Source organism: Fragaria vesca, unplaced genomic scaffold, assembly GCF_000184155.1.
Source record: "Fragaria vesca subsp. vesca unplaced genomic scaffold, FraVesHawaii_1.0 scf0513160_u, whole genome shotgun sequence".
NCBI classification, from domain to species: domain Eukaryota; kingdom Viridiplantae; phylum Streptophyta; class Magnoliopsida; order Rosales; family Rosaceae; genus Fragaria; species Fragaria vesca.
Window position 1 is genome coordinate 606,267 of NW_004443448.1, and position 15,154 is coordinate 621,420.

Below are 15,154 nucleotides of genomic sequence, written 5' to 3' on the forward strand. Positions count from 1 at the left end.
ATTGTTTTGGGGTGATTGAAGCGTATCTAGTGGTGGAGAGAAGTTCCTAGCTATTGTTTCTCTCATATTTACATCTATATTCACTTTTAATATTCTGTTTTCAGCAGTACTTCTGTTTTATCTATTTCTGTTCATCAATCAAACCAACTCCGAATACCCTCAAAATTTGTGTGGTAGTCCGCCACTGTGTCTAGTTACTGTGTACTTAATTTCATAATTTTTGGTTGAGTCTAGATTAGCTAATTAATTAGGTTTCTGCTCCTAGGTCGAGTCTGCCAGATTTCTGGTTTACGCGTCTGTTTGTGTTTCTTATGTGTTTAAGTCTTAGCATCACCAATCCTCTGCGGGTAATGACCCCTATTTGCCGTTTACTACATTGATATAATTGATTTGATAATAGGGTATCTTTGTAGGTGCTTTTGCGCCTACCACATTTGCATCGGGAGGTCCAAGTCTTGATGATTGGATCAGGAACACAGTTCGGCATAACACCGGGGTTCGGGAAATTCGAAACATTCATGCATAGTAACACTGTTTGGCTAGAAGCATTTGGGAATTATTATGTGTTTGTTATGCCTGCATCTATATTCCACCCGTGCGGTTATGTGAACTTTGGCTTAACATACATTTTATTGCAAGGGAATTTGATCACTCGGTCGGGATGCAGCCTCCTGGAACCCGAGAACCAACTTGTTATCTCATGCACTCGCTTGCCCTTATCCAGCCGGTAGCTCCACCCCATCCCAGCCGGTATCATGCATGGTCAACTGTCAACAATAGAAGAATTTCAAGGCGAAGCTAAAGATAGCCAACGCGTCCGGGATCAAGAGGAAGCAAGCCTGAAGACGAGAACCTTCTTCCTCGGGGAGTTGGAAGGAGTATGGGGTGTATGATGATGTCGCTCGGTCATCACTCGGTCGTCACTAACACTTGGCGATATAATTTGTTTTTAACTCCCCGAGCAAGCGGTTTTCTTACTCGGGGACCTGGGGGGACATGTTGGTGGGGAATACCACCAAGCATAATCGACGTCCTCGTAGAACGTGCTCCGGCCACTATTGGGTCTCGCCTCCGGCATGGATCCGGTAGTCTGACATGCAAACTACGTCATCATGGAGTCGGATCATAAATATCACATCAGGAGGTCCTCCGTCCAAACACGGCAAGGAGGCATCGTGATAAAAAAATATGTGTAATGTGTCCCACATTGAAAGTGTGTTGTACGTGGGAACCTTCCTAATCTATAAAGGAAGGGTTCCCCCTAAGTAGAAGGGTTCGATCTTCTTCTCCCACCCATGACAATATTTTGGAGGCTTATAATCTTGTAACACCTAAGGCATTGAAGCCTCATGATAGTATATTCAAGTGGACGTAGCCATGCCCTCCGATGGCATGATGAACCACTATAAATGTTGTGTCCCTGTGTATGTTCATATTCTATCGTGCTTCCACATAGCCTACAGGTTCTTGCAGAAACATGTGAAAAATAACATGGCATTTTCTTGTATTGATTAAATGATTAAATTTCTTTTATTAAAAGAATAATTTAAGCAATAATGTTTCTAATCAGAACTATGAACTAAAACAAACAAAGGAATACTTAGAGGAGGAACACTTCAAATTGAATATCAATTCAAAGTCGAATGTACATATTGAATGAAAAGACAAGTCTAGATACATTCAAGTGGATGAATCTGTTTGTTTCTGGGTTATTCATTGAACTTAAATAAATTAAATTGTCATGGGATGGGAAACATGCATGATTCCCCCTAGTTCATACATAGATATGGTTAGCCATGTTAATATTTTCTGCTCCATATTTTCTTTTGAATTGTTTGTTCAATTGATCGTCCTTGTTTTGCAATTCTGTTCTGTTTTTTTTATTGGATCTTTGTTCTTTTCAATTCTGTTCTTTTCTTTTGGCCGTGAACAGATTTCGAGTATTCCCAAATTTTTATTTTTCTAAGTAAATAAACAAATTAAGAATTCAATCAAATTTTATTTATTTGTTTCATAACATATATTGCTATGTCATTTTCCTAATCATTTTGAGTGTGTTGACATCATTCAAACAACAAATCTAGACCCTTAAGTGTTTTTAAATCCAATGGTTCACAACATATGTAAAAACTTGTTTAAAATATGATATCCCTTGATCAAGACCCATATACTAATACCTAAAAAAATAGTCTCAAGTGTTTCCAACTAAGAAGGTAAGAACACTAGGTCGAAGAAGATGTATTTTTATTATGGGCGTTTAATTTGATTAGATAAAAAATGAAAATTAAAGGAAGAAATTTAGAGTTTCTAATCTTCATTTGATTTTGTCATATGACGATTTAAGCACTTACGCATTAATGGTGCAAGTACATCTTGATCCGTAGAATCTGTTCCGGTTAAACAGTAGCAATCTTTTATTTATAAAGTGCAACTTAAGGTCTTTAGATATGATCCGATATTATAACATAATAGGAAACTGTATTATTTGTTATAGAAATTTGTCATTCGTATAGATATGACATGTGCGGCACCATAATAAGAAAGCTACACCATTTAGATGTTTGTCATTTGTATCAGACCGGTAACATAGTAAGAAAACTGAACTATTTGTTATAGATATTCATCCGTATAATTATCTTTCCATCATATCATCGAATTAGCTACCGACTCAAGCTTGAAGCAAGAGATGAACAAGAGACGAAACGACGTCGTGTTTGTGCTTGGTATAAAAGGCTTTGCAGCTTAATCCCATTATTTACGGCCGCGCTCTCTTTCTATTCTATCTCTGATTTTTATCTGCGGAAGCAGCAAAAACCCTAGTGATGGTTGCCATTGATTGAAGATGAAGCTCGCTCAGGTCTCTTCGTCTCAGTCAAGAGCTTCGCTTTGCTCTCTACATGGAGTGCCTAAGTTGCCCTCTTCTTACTCCTTTGGAGCTCGTAAAGGTGTTGCCTTTAATTCAAGGCCACTCTCAGGTATGGACTTCAGTCTCATTTCTCTTCTTATTCCGGAGCCAATTTGGGTTAATTGAATTGGGTATGCCTCAGATTGAATTGGGTTTGTGCCTTTTAGTTTGAATATAATGATTGAATGCTCAGGAATCGATACTTATGTTGAAGAAGGAGATATAGAATGTGCTTAGCTTTAAGTTTCTCCAAATTGATTAGGGATGAGATTTACCAACTGTTCATATAAAGTTCATATGTGGCCAGCTATTTTGCAATGTTTCTCTGATGGAAGTTTTGTGTTAATTTGGGAAATTGAAACCTGAATGGTATAATATTAGACAAATAACTTATTTGAGGGATATTGAATTCGACTAAACTTTCCAGCAGTGTGTCGTTTTTGTAGAACAGGACGTCAGAGCAAAGTAGCTGCTGGTGGCATTGGGGTATCAGCAATGAGGACTGCCTGCTGCACTGGGTTCGGCAGCTTTCATCATAAAGCAGTAGAAATGGTGTCATTGAGAAAGATGCGTGGAAAGATGTTTTTGAGGGCCTTTTCAACATGGACCTCACCGATGATATCTACGAATTTTTCTCTGGTGATGCATTCCCCATCATCACTTGCGTTGGTTACCCGGGTTGCGCTATCGGATGCTCCCCAGCGTTCAGAGGAGTGGTTTGCCTTGCGGCGAAACAAGCTGACTACAAGCACCTTCAGCACCGCATTGGGATTTTGGAAAGGAAACCGTCGACCTGAGCTCTGGCATGAGAAGGTATTTGATTCACAGAAAGAATTCGCGCAAGCTTCTAAGAATGCCATGCAATGGGGTGTGGTCAATGAAGAGGTGGCCATAGAGCGGTACAAAAGCATCACAGGTCGTGAAGTCGGTACATATGGATTTGCATCCCATGGAGAGGAGAGGTTTGATTGGCTTGGTGCCTCCCCTGATGGTCTGCTTGATTGCTTTCAGGGTGGTGGTATCCTGGAGGTCAAGTGTCCTTATAACAAGGGAAAACCGGAGCAGGGTCTGCCCTGGTCAATGATACCTTTCTATTACATGCCTCAGGTGCAGGGTCAAATGGAGATAATGGATAGAGATTGGGTTGATTTATATTGCTGGACACCAAATGGAAGCACAATATTCCGTGTGTGCAGAGACCGTAGTTACTGGGACTTGATGCATGGAATTCTAAGGGAATTTTGGTGGGAAAATGTGATTCCTGCTAAGGAGGCTCTTTTGCTGGGTAATGAAGAAAAGGCCAGGGAGTATATGCCAACTTCCACTCACAAAAAAACAGGCCTTGCAATCGTTAAGAGCTTAGAGTTAGCAAGAGAATCAAAGTTGCTGTGTAGGGAGATTGCCGGTCACATCGAGTTTTACTAGCGACCAATGGCCACTAGCAAAACTGTTCAGGGTGAGTAACCCTCATTTTGTATGTGTCAATTGAATTGTAATATACATCGGTTCCAATGTATTCGATGATTTAGATCTCATCTTATAATTTTTATAGCCTTTCCGATTCATTAATTGATTTATTCTTCTACCTGCAACTTTTGAACTTTCTTCAGTCAGTTCTGCTGGATTCTATTCTAGTTGTTTATCACTAATGCTGAAAAGAATGTGGTGCATCTCAGTTAATAGGAAAATGTCAGACTTGACATGGTTGGTTGTAAATTTATAGGCTAGGCATGGATATAGGTCTCTTACTATTTTAGGCATAGCTTGACTGCTTGTTGCCTGCTGTGAGACTCGGTCAATATATATGATTCACAGAGGGACACAGTTTGCTTACCAAAATAGCCAAATTTCAAACCAATTTCCATTGCTCAAGTCAAATTAGGAATCAAGTTAGTTAACCAGGACTCCTAAAAGCATAATAAGCAAAAGACTGTTGAACCAATTTCTATAAGTTTTCAGCCAAGCCTTTTCCTTTTTCAATCCAATTAAAGGATAGCAAGAGTGGGATAAAATAAGTAAATTGTGGTTGCCACACATTGCCAAAGCTCTCTGCATCTAAAAGAAGTTCAATTCCAACTAAGAGGCAGAGGTAAAGAAAAGAAGAGAGGATATGGATGGTGGATTGTCCTGGGCTGATCAGTGGGACACAAATCCCGATCCACCGCCATCAAGATCATCGGAGAATGACAAGAAGAAGAGCAAGGAGGGGAAGAGCAAGTTCAGGAAGCTGAGCTTCAAATGGTTGAAACTCGGCAGCAAGAAAGATTCAAAGGAGCAAGGTCGAGAAGAGAATACTTGACAAGCCTCTTCAACTCATTGATTTGCAGCATTACAATGTGATCAATGAGATTCATCCCAACTGTGTTCATTAACCAGTTATATTAGCTCTGTCACCTCAACAATTGTTCAATAATAAAGTCTACGTATTTCTCTAACTCGTTAAGTTTGTAATCTAAATGCTGAACAGTTTTATACGTAACTGTCTTACAATGTCCATGCAGCAAGATAGATTTTTTGCTTGTTTTAAATGACTAAATAGAAATGGTCTGATTTTCTCCAATTCTTGTTATCATTACTTCACAATAGACTGCTCTTTCATTTCGCTTCGTTTCCTGGGAACAAAATGTAAAACATGCAGAATGAGGTGCATTGTTGATTGTCCGACGAATCTGTTTAAAATTATAGATTTCTAGTCCAAATCGAAACGACATATCCATCTCATTCTCCAAGCAAGGACCTGTTGTTTCACAGATAAGGTTTGCCGTTTACATACAGATTCTGATAGAAGAGGTAAAGCACACGCAAGAAAGGTGAACATGCCTAGATACGTATAGGGAATAAGTACATCGAAAACGTGAACCGGGGGATTTTGGATCGCTTCCAGTTTGAACATGCTACTAGCACCGAAAACATGAAGGTTCTGTTTTCCTTCTGTGGTTTTTCACAGAATATAATGGCTTTCGAGAAATGAATTTGTATGGAACAAAGTAGGTAAAAGATAAGCAAAGTTGGATTTCTTAAGGTATATGTATGGAATTTCCAGTAGAATGTATCTCTATCCCTGATACACTTTTCAACAGTATTACTACAGCTTTTGGTAAAGATTAGAAAGACATTTTGCATAGTTGGAACCGACCACAGAATGTTGAATCTATATTGGTCTAAAACTGAGGGCATAAAATATCCTGACCACCAAAACCGATAAATGCCATCTATTTGAAATTACTAAAAGAACTTGCAAGTTTCTTACATTAGTTTCACATAGATGGCCAAGCTTATGCAGAACAAAATCAGTAATGGATGAGATCAAGTCATTTTATAAACTGTCAATCCTGCAGTACTAGATCAAACATTGCAAGACTTCATAATGAGAATGATAGTCACATATACCAATATCAAATTTATTGAACAAGGATAATCCTGTACAAACGACAACAAAGAGAGCAAGAGCCCAGCATCCATCGCCAGGAAAGAGTGCATTAACAATCTCAAAAGATGCTAAAATACCTGATGCACATTTATCGCTTGGCATCAAGGCATAATTTTGATTATTGAATTTATTTTACAACATTCGATTAGCTCAAAGGAAGCAGAATTGACAGTCTTTCTTTCCATATACACAGAGTTTATCAGCCAGAACAATATCAAGCACAGCATACATTCTCCTCGACAGCACAAGCATAACCTGCTTGAATAATACAAACTGCATCTATGGAACAAACAGAAATTGATAGTCCTGCACAAGACTTCATCCCTCTTAGTGCACCACAGATGAGTGTGCTATGACAGCAATCTTCATACATAAACTGCACAGCTGAGAGACGACCAATCCGTATGATTCACTGTGGGATTGGGCATGGCTGAAATAATGATAACTCTAACTCACAGTATTGGAACATTTACATCCCACTTCACGGTAACAGGTAGACAAGTGCTTCCTTCAAAGAGCCAGAATAGACATAATAGAGAAGAACTCATAGTATTGTGAGGACAGCAGACATCCCACATGTACAAGAGTGCCTCCTTTAAAGAGCCAACATAGAGGCAAAACTGGAAAACCCCTCAACAAATGAGTCATCTTTCCACTTTGCTTCTTACAACAAGTAATCCCTCCTGACCAAGACACTAGACCACATCACATCCCAGTTTTCTAGCCAACAGACTCCACAACCCACTATTCACATGCAATCCAACACAGAAAGCTTTTATTAGTGCCAGAGCCAACCAAAGATATCACCAACAAACGAAGTTCACACCTTCAACTGGATGCACTTTGAGTAATACTTCTTCATTTCCTACATCTCCATCTTTTTTTTTCCCCCTTTATAGAACCTTCTCAATTCATCAGAGCAATAACAGCGGGCACGAGTTATACCCTACGAAAACCAGCAAAGTTGAAGCCAAACTGATAGGCTGAACCCAACAAAGTCAGCTAACCCGAGCGGCAATGAGACAAAGGAACCAGTCTTAATAATATCACCTTGATAGATGCCTGAATTTCTCATCCAAAGCATGAAAGCATATCCACGCAACCAACAGTATCTAGCCATGGCGACATAAGCTATGATTCTGTTCATGGAGAACAGCAGAGTTGGATGGAACAAACTCTGTATCCTCCCCCTCCTGAGACTTGAGTAGCTGCTTCCAACAATCTGAGCAAAGCAACTCCAGACAGAATGTTTCCTCGTATTCACTGTCGTTAATGCACCGACCACACTGAGCACACCTCCCTATGCATAGCGTGCAGGCCCTGCATAACTGAGTTGGATGCTCCTTTCCTTGACAAGCCTCTGCTGGGCAGTCATAAACAAGCCTCAAGTTTTGGCATCTAGGACAAATTTCAATATCAATGTCACTATCATCATCACAGGATAAATAAAAGTTCCCTCGGTGATAAAAGTGCGGCTTGCGGGCATTCTGCTGCATTTGGTCAGTGCCCAACAAAAATTTCAACTCTTCAAAATGCTTCTGTGTCACACCATAAAGTCCTCCAATTCGTAGATACTTCACACCTTGTTCGCCTTTAGACTTAAAAGCCCTTAAGCTATTCACAATGCCCTCAATACTGAGTCTCGTACATCCAGGTACACTCAACTGCATAAATGAAGAAGATATCAGAAGCTTTCACTCTACAAATAAATGAATTATTGATTGTTTATTTGTTTTTGATAGCAAGAATAGTCCATTTGAAATGGCTACAAACAAGAAGCAAACAGAGTAGGGGTCATTGTGTCAAGAACAAGTGGTACACTACTTGGTTTGTGCCACTTGATAACTACTAAACTACAACCATGTAGGCTAAGATTCATAACATAATAAATGAGTTTAGACTATCCAATCCAGATGAGGAAGGGGGAAGAGTAACTTCAACAAGGGACTGATTCAATTTAGATTACTTCATTCAATAGTAGAAAATAGCCAAAACTAGGAGCAGTGAAGACCATATATTTCCAGGAAAAGAAAATTAACAGACATAGCTGTATAAGGGTATTTATTTATTTTTCACTAATATTAGTCCTGAGTATCAGAGCATGATGTTTAAATTCAATGTCAATAACGTGACAGTAATAGGAACAGAAAACCACACCCAAAATTCAACAAATCAATCAGAGGTATAAAACTTCAGCATTCAATCAGTATAACAATGATAAATGAAGCAAATACTAACCTTTGTAAGCTTGGGATTGTTTTCAAGCACACGCTTCAGACCATCATCAGTAATCTTCGGACACTCAACCAGGCTCAAGCATTGTAAATTTCCTTGAGCTCTATTAGTCAATTGCAGAAGAACTTCATCTGTGATTTTTTCGTTTAGTGGCTGATCTATGTGAATACTTCTCCACATAAGGGGGTCACCACGGACAGTAGAATAGAGAGATCTGCAAACAGTTTCTACGACAAGTAGATCCCGTACTCCCAAATAACTAAGGGCAAACATCAAAGCTCCATCATGAGCTTCTCCATCTCCAACATTTTGCTGATTGGAAAAACCACAATCCAAAATGTCAGCCACTACACACGCTGATCCAAATTCACCTTGGAAGGATGATGCATCAGATGCATCACCAACTCCCTTCCCTTTTGAACAATTACTGAATTCACCATTGCAAGATGAATCATCAACCGCCTCCTCTTTCAAAAACCCACCAAACACACCATGACAGGGTGTGTCAAGAACCTGTTTGGAACACCCACCATGGCAAGATGGGTCAACAACCTGCTTTTCTTTCAAACACCCAACTAAGCCACCATTCGAGGATATGTCACTCACCTGCTTCTCTTCGTGACACCCACGGGATCCACTCCCTACTTTAGACTTACGATCCACCCCAATATTCCGAGGGAATGTCTGGAATCTCATAGCATTATTCCAAATAAAGTTCAATCCTGCAAAAAGTTCATAATTCCCATTGCTCGTCCCCACCTCATCCCTCCCATAACACCCATAATCCAGTTCCAAATCCTCCAGCCAACCCGTGATGGCCGTAAAAGTGGTACTTATATCCATGCCAAATGGGTCCGAAGGCAAAAGATCAATAATGTCATTCGAAACTGGCTCCTGTGAGCTGCCCCTATCACATCTATCAAAGGGATCCTCCACATCCCGATTCGAATGCCACGGCCTGCCAAAACCATCTCCATTCCTCTCCGAGATACCATCGGCAAGGTACCCATTACGAATCCTCATCGGTGACACCAAATTGTCCTCAGACAGATGGGCCGGAAAGAATGGTCGATGGGAAAAATTCAAGGCCATGGAAAATACAATTTTTCCCTACATGTACAATAACCTACTCTAGATTTCCAGAACCCTTTCTTCTTCTTCTTTTTTCTTCTTTTTCTTTTTTTTTTCTTTTTTTTTTCAAAAACTAGTGTGGGGGAAGAAAGATCAAGGAAACGAAATTATGAAACAAAGGAGGAAGATCTAACAAAGAAAGAAACAAAACCCTCAATTTCTGATGGCAAACTAAAACGACGCCCAAAAATTTCACAGAGTTTCTCGTGGAGAGAGAAAGAAGAACCTAATAAGATCAGCTAAGAATCAAAATACCCAAAACCCACACCACCGTGAACAATTTTATCTACAAGAAAAGAATCAAAGAATTTAATTTTTTTTTTCCCAATTTTTTTTCTCCTCCGTCTAACCTAGGGCAGAACCCAATCCCACCAAAAACAAAAGAAAAAAATTGAATACAGAACGGATCAAAGAACCAATGGTTCTCCGAGGAACAGAAACTGATAGAAAAAAGAAAAAATTACCAGAACCCTAATTTGCTCATGACGAACGCAATCGACGGCGGAGGCCTCTGAACCCTAATCTGCAGAGGAATAAGAAAGAAGGTGCGGAAGGAAGGAGCTTTGTGTTCGAGATTCGTCTCCGGAGAGAGAATTAGGGTTTGCTAATTGGGATTGTGGTGGTGGGAATCGATCCGAATAGTCCTGCCGATCGAGTTCTGAGAGAGAAGAAGACCGAGGACGAGAAAGAGGACGGGAAAATTGAATAAATCTAAAGAAATATTAAAAACCAAGGAGGGGAAAAAAAGAAAGAAAAATATTTATGGGGGGTAATGAGAGGGGTGAGGGGAGGAGGACACGTGTCGGTGGTTAGGAAGGGTTACTTGTTCTTCGGCATCAAGATGTGGCGGGAGAGGGAATCCTTGTTTCCCTCCGAGTCTAAATGCCTTCTAAGCCCCTCCCTCTCCTCTCGCTTTCTTATGATTCCTAGTCAATTTCTCAGATGACATACAGTAGTTCCAGGTGGATCTGACGGTTGAAAATGTTACGTAGATGAAATTTAGAATTCGGAAAACATTGTACGTTGTATTTTCTTTAATTTTTTTTGCTAATGGGGAATGATGGTCTTTTGAGGAGGGTGTTTTGGTCATTTTCAGGGTTATGGTTTGGTGGGTAAGTTGGAGGAGAAGATAGGTGGTGCTATGGGGAGTTGGGAGGTGTGTTGGTGAGGGCCTGGTTCTGTTGGCCTTTTGTGTCCAAGCCTCGGGAGGACAGGCAGGGATAGACAACTTTGTGATTTTTTTGGTTTTATCAATAAATTATGGACATGTGGGATTTGGAAATTGAATAGGAAGGAAACCTAAAGTCCTAGGCAACTATTCTATCTAACCTAAACAACCATAACGAAGTACTGCTTTTTGAATGGAAGATTCATAGTAGCATTGAAATGGTCCAAGCCGTGGCCTCTAGGAAAAGTATAGAGCACGTAATTTTAGTGCACAACAGTAACTAAAATGACAGAACATTTATAAAATTTAACACTTGAAAGAATACTGCGTTAACGTGGAGATGTCAAAGACGCAAGCATCAAAGAGAAATCCTTAGAGACAAAGGCATATGACATCCACCAGTCAATATTGCAGCTCCATTTGACAAGAAAACAGTATGGAAGTGTTTGGTTTTGATCGTCTTGAATCAAAAGTTGCGAAAGCACGAAGATTAACTGCAAAATCTCTCAGCTTAGACCCTAGAGCACTAAATTTTAAGTAAATAAAATTCTGAGAAAATCAACCAGACGAAATAGATCTAGACACTTTTAAGCTAGTTCCTGGACTTTTTTCTCGACTTGGATGAAGTCTTTGATGGCTCTGCAACTGAATTCTGTGAGGCTCCTTTCGAAGTGGCTGCTTGGTTTGATTTTGCATTGCTGGACGTGGCACCAGCTTCATGTTTGTCTCTAGCCACAGAACCCTGGGAGCCTCGTACTTGAGCAGCTGCTCTCTTATCCTTTCTCTTAGGCCTATAACTTGATCTTTCTCTCTTGGGAAGCCACCTTTCTGGATCTGGTGGGGGGCCTGGGTTCGCAGGGTCAAACCCTTTAGGATATTTTGGCTTTCTCTTTCGCTTCTTCTTTGACTTCGACTTGCTCTTCCCCTCTTCATATGTCTCTGCGACCTTAACTTGAGAAATACCCTCTTCGTGTTTGGCACCAGAAGTCTTCTCTAGATTATCCACATTGATCCCCTTTAAACCTGGTAATGGTTTCAGCTTCTGCTCGTAAGCTTCAGCCTTCTGAACATCCACTCGAGCAACTGTAGTTACAAGCCCAACCAATGCTTCCACACTTCCATGGCTTTTCACAAGCTCCTCATATAGATGAGAAGCCTCCTCTTCTCGTCCATGCCTGAGCTTGAAGGCAGCAGCCTCTTGCATCAAAACATTGAGCTTGTTGTCCTCGGTCATGGAGTTTGACCACCAGTTGATTGCAGCATCAAGAACAGCAGATGCCCCATCAATGTCACCAGCACGCTCTTTAAGAGACACAAGCGTAGCAACAGTAGCAGGCATGTGCTGGATATCAGGTATCTTAGAAAGGGACTCGGCGGCAATATGAGGGTGGCTGGCAGCAGCAGCAACCTGTGCCCTTGCTAAGAGAAAAACCTTGGACTTTTCAGGGAACTTCTCAGAAAACTGGGCTAAAACTTCTTCAGCTTTTCCAGCCTTGTTTTCTCTTACAAAAAGTGCAGCCTGAAGTAGAACAGGCATCACACTCTCGGGAAACATGTCTGGAAGTGCAGCAACAAGTTCTCGAGCCTGTCGATTTTCGGCAATAAGTAGAGATTAGCAGGGAAAGATCAAACACCCATAATGACTTAATTCTACGATCTATTTATAGAAAACTGCCTGAAAGAAAAGGTAAAACATACAGAGAAAAAAGAAAGACCTGATCCAACTTATTTGCATGCAGAAGTAAAAGGACACGAGTCACATATATTGATTCTTTTTGTTTTGGTGAAAGCTTCGAGTCCAGTTTAGGAGTAAGGTGGAAGCTTTGCTTGTCATCTTTCTGTTTTAGTCGATCAAGTTTCTTTAGGCCATCAGAAACATCTTTTGGACTTCTCAAAGCGATTAGGTTGTTGACTGCCACCGCAAGTGATAACTCATCTCCCACATCTGATTTGATGATGTCTGTGTACGCCTGAATGGCCTCTTGTCTGTTCCCAAGGAGCTGTTGAAAGAAGCTAATTTGCATTAGTCGCTATTGGATTGCCAACGTGGCAAACAAACTGGAAATAAGTTAAACTATTACTGTAACATTACAGTACCTGCTGAACATAGGCCAACTGGACAGCTATTGGCGCCAATTCAGTTTCTATCTCATCATCAGGTACACCATCTTCCAGCAATACTTCCTTCCCGGTCCTAAGAAAACAAATTGAATTTCTCCCATTAGCTCATTCTGACTCACAGAAGAGTCTTTATAATACTCATGGTGGTATAATAGAATTAAAATATAAAACCAGTTGATGAGGAAGGAAATAATTACATAGAGGAACACTTAATACGGAGATAATATATTCACAATCAGAGAACCTTAAGCAGTGAAGATCAAGATTTGCATCGGTAACTAGTAAATAGTAATTCATAGTCCCTAGTATACTGTATAAGGCCAAATCTTTTCACTCAAGGATATACTCTGTATAAAGGTTCAGTCCAACCAAAAATCAGGCAGTGTAAAAGTTTAGTAGCATCTTACCTTCTGGCTAGCAGCAGGAACTGTTCTGCATCAGTATACTTTTTGGTTTCAATCAAAGAACAGGCAATGTTGAATGCCAGCTCAAAGCTCTCCTTTGCTTTAGCCCTAAGTGCTTCAACTTGTACTTCAGAAGCCCTCCCAGCAGCAACCAAGCTAGCTATATAATTTGTATCTAATAACTCAACTTTGGACTTTTGAAGCTTCTGATATATGTCGATACAAGCATCGAACTTTCCCAAGCGGAATAAGATCTGGGCTTCTAATAGCATTGCTGTAGGAGTTGACTCTTGGCTTTTCAAGGTTTTTAGAGCCTCATCTAACTCGTTTTCTCTGTATAAGCAGTATGCCTATTTAGGAATAGAAAGAGAATATTAGAATCAGAAAGTATAGAAAGGAACATCACTGAGAGACATTTATGCATGTTTCCTAAGCATTATTATAAAACTAAGCACACATTTAACATTCTCTCTCTGGGCCTGAAGGAGGGAGAAGTCCAAGGGTCATAAGATGTCAGTTCATATAGGCTCAGTTTAAATAATCAATTATCCATGAAAGAAACAAATATAAGGGACATGTATCATCATCTTTGGTTTTACAAGTCTGAACAAATTTGTTTCCTAAAAATAACTCCAGATCACCAAAACTAGGAAGTACAAACAAAGAGACAAACAAAAACACTCACACACTATCTCTCTTCAGATACATCTCAATCCCCGAATAACAAAGCATCTAGTACTCTCTCCGAGCAAAATCATTATGTCTATTCAACTCAACTAAACAAAGTGGCACTCCCACATCACGATGTTACTTTGTTTATAACCTAAACACTTCTCATTACTAGCAGTCATTCTGTAAGAAATGCGAATACTAACTCACTAAACTCACAATAAGCAACAATTTCTGTCACGTAGCTCGATACGAAAACGTAATTATGCTACGAAATTATCCATTTCACTGATTATATACTACAATGCAGCTACAATTTTTCAATAATGAACCAAAATTTACACAAAAATTTACAGCTAAGAACAGACCGATTTAACCAACCTTGAAGAAGCTGAAATCGAGAGCAGGATTCTTGAGAGATCGAATCACGGAAAGCGCCTCTTTGGTCTTATCGTCCTTGATCAGCCCCACGACCTTGCACTTAATCGCGTCCTCATCGCCAGGAGCAACCGCCAGAACTGCGATTAGGTTATTTCGAAGTAAAATCAAAATCACGAACAACGCAATCGGAAGTTACAGAGATTCGAGAATTTAAAGGTTGAAAATGGACCTTGATTTGCGACTTTGACGGCTTTGTCGAATTCCAGTTGCTCGATGTGGCCGTTGAGAGTGGCGAAGAGATCCTCCATCGGCGGCGGCGGAGGTTTCTGCTGCTTGTCTTTGAGCTTGGGAGCCATGGCGTCTCTCGTCTCAGTGGTTTCGGCTCGAGTCCGGGGTCTAGTCTATAACGCTGGTCTTGGCTCCTTGCAGTTATTTTGGCGGGTCGGGTATGTACTTTTGGGCCCAATGTGTGCCCACCGTCTAAAAACAATGTAGTAACGCTATAGATCAAAAACTTCTCGTAATTACATAGTTTTAACCAAAATTTTTATATGTAGTTTAAACTAAATGTTGTAGTGTTTTTGGTTTTCTACTAATAGCTTTTGAATCGAAGGATAAGGATTTGAGTAAGGGCTCCGAATTGATGGAACATTTTGATAGGTTTGATACGTAGTTATTCACAGACATTAGTTATCCCAAGCCTATATTTG

General features: G+C 40.1%; 3 protein-coding genes across 3 annotated transcripts; 1 reads left to right on the forward strand and 2 right to left on the reverse strand.

Moving 5' to 3' along the window:
* The first annotated feature begins 2,775 nt into the window (after positions 1 to 2,775).
* Positions 2,776 to 4,445, forward strand: LOC101294136. Its single transcript, XM_004309983.1, has 2 exons — positions 2,776 to 2,975; positions 3,336 to 4,445. The coding sequence occupies exons 1-2, from the start codon at positions 2,843 to 2,845 to the stop codon at positions 4,328 to 4,330; spliced, it is 1,128 nt and encodes a 375-aa protein (XP_004310031.1). The 5' UTR covers positions 2,776 to 2,842; the 3' UTR covers positions 4,331 to 4,445.
* Positions 4,446 to 6,285: 1,840 nt separating this feature from the next.
* On the reverse strand, positions 6,286 to 9,662 carry LOC101294427 (F-box protein SKIP14-like). Its single transcript, XM_004309984.1, has 3 exons — positions 9,577 to 9,662; positions 8,574 to 9,528; positions 6,286 to 7,999 (listed from the first exon to the last, which is right to left on the reverse strand). Exons 1-3 carry the CDS (start codon positions 9,660 to 9,662, stop codon positions 7,448 to 7,450), a joined length of 1,593 nt encoding a protein of 530 aa, XP_004310032.1. The 3' UTR covers positions 6,286 to 7,447.
* Positions 9,663 to 11,147: 1,485 nt separating this feature from the next.
* LOC101294723 (signal recognition particle 72 kDa protein-like) lies at positions 11,148 to 14,834 on the reverse strand. Its single transcript, XM_004309985.1, has 6 exons — positions 14,674 to 14,834; positions 14,445 to 14,581; positions 13,398 to 13,744; positions 12,967 to 13,063; positions 12,585 to 12,869; positions 11,148 to 12,454 (listed from the first exon to the last, which is right to left on the reverse strand). The coding sequence occupies exons 1-6, from the start codon at positions 14,798 to 14,800 to the stop codon at positions 11,462 to 11,464; spliced, it is 1,986 nt and encodes a 661-aa protein (XP_004310033.1). The 5' UTR covers positions 14,801 to 14,834; the 3' UTR covers positions 11,148 to 11,461.
* Positions 14,835 to 15,154: the final 320 nt, after the last annotated feature.

What these genes read in the sequence shown, in the direction of transcription:
- LOC101294136 (XM_004309983.1), top strand. Translation starts at nt 2,843, where the DNA reads ATGAAGCTCGCTCAGGTCTCTTCGTCTCAGTCAAGAGCTTCGCTTTGC. An exon ending in TAATTCAAGGCCACTCTCAG is followed by an intron (nt 2,976 to 3,335) that starts GTATGGACTTCA and finishes ACTTTCCAGCAG; the next exon opens with TGTGTCGTTTTTGTAGAACA.
- LOC101294427 (XM_004309984.1), bottom strand. Translation starts at nt 9,662, where the DNA reads ATGGCCTTGAATTTTTCCCATCGACCATTCTTTCCGGCCCATCTGTCT. An exon ending in CCGATGAGGATTCGTAATGG is followed by an intron (nt 9,529 to 9,576) that starts GTACCTTGCCGA and finishes TGGTTTTGGCAG; the next exon opens with GCCGTGGCATTCGAATCGGG. An exon ending in ACAATCCCAAGCTTACAAAG is followed by an intron (nt 8,000 to 8,573) that starts GTTAGTATTTGC and finishes TCATTTATGCAG; the next exon opens with TTGAGTGTACCTGGATGTAC.
- LOC101294723 (XM_004309985.1), bottom strand. Translation starts at nt 14,800, where the DNA reads ATGGCTCCCAAGCTCAAAGACAAGCAGCAGAAACCTCCGCCGCCGCCG. An exon ending in CGTCAAAGTCGCAAATCAAG is followed by an intron (nt 14,582 to 14,673) that starts GTCCATTTTCAA and finishes ACCTAATCGCAG; the next exon opens with TTCTGGCGGTTGCTCCTGGC. An exon ending in TCGATTTCAGCTTCTTCAAG is followed by an intron (nt 13,745 to 14,444) that starts GTTGGTTAAATC and finishes ATTCCTAAATAG; the next exon opens with GCATACTGCTTATACAGAGA.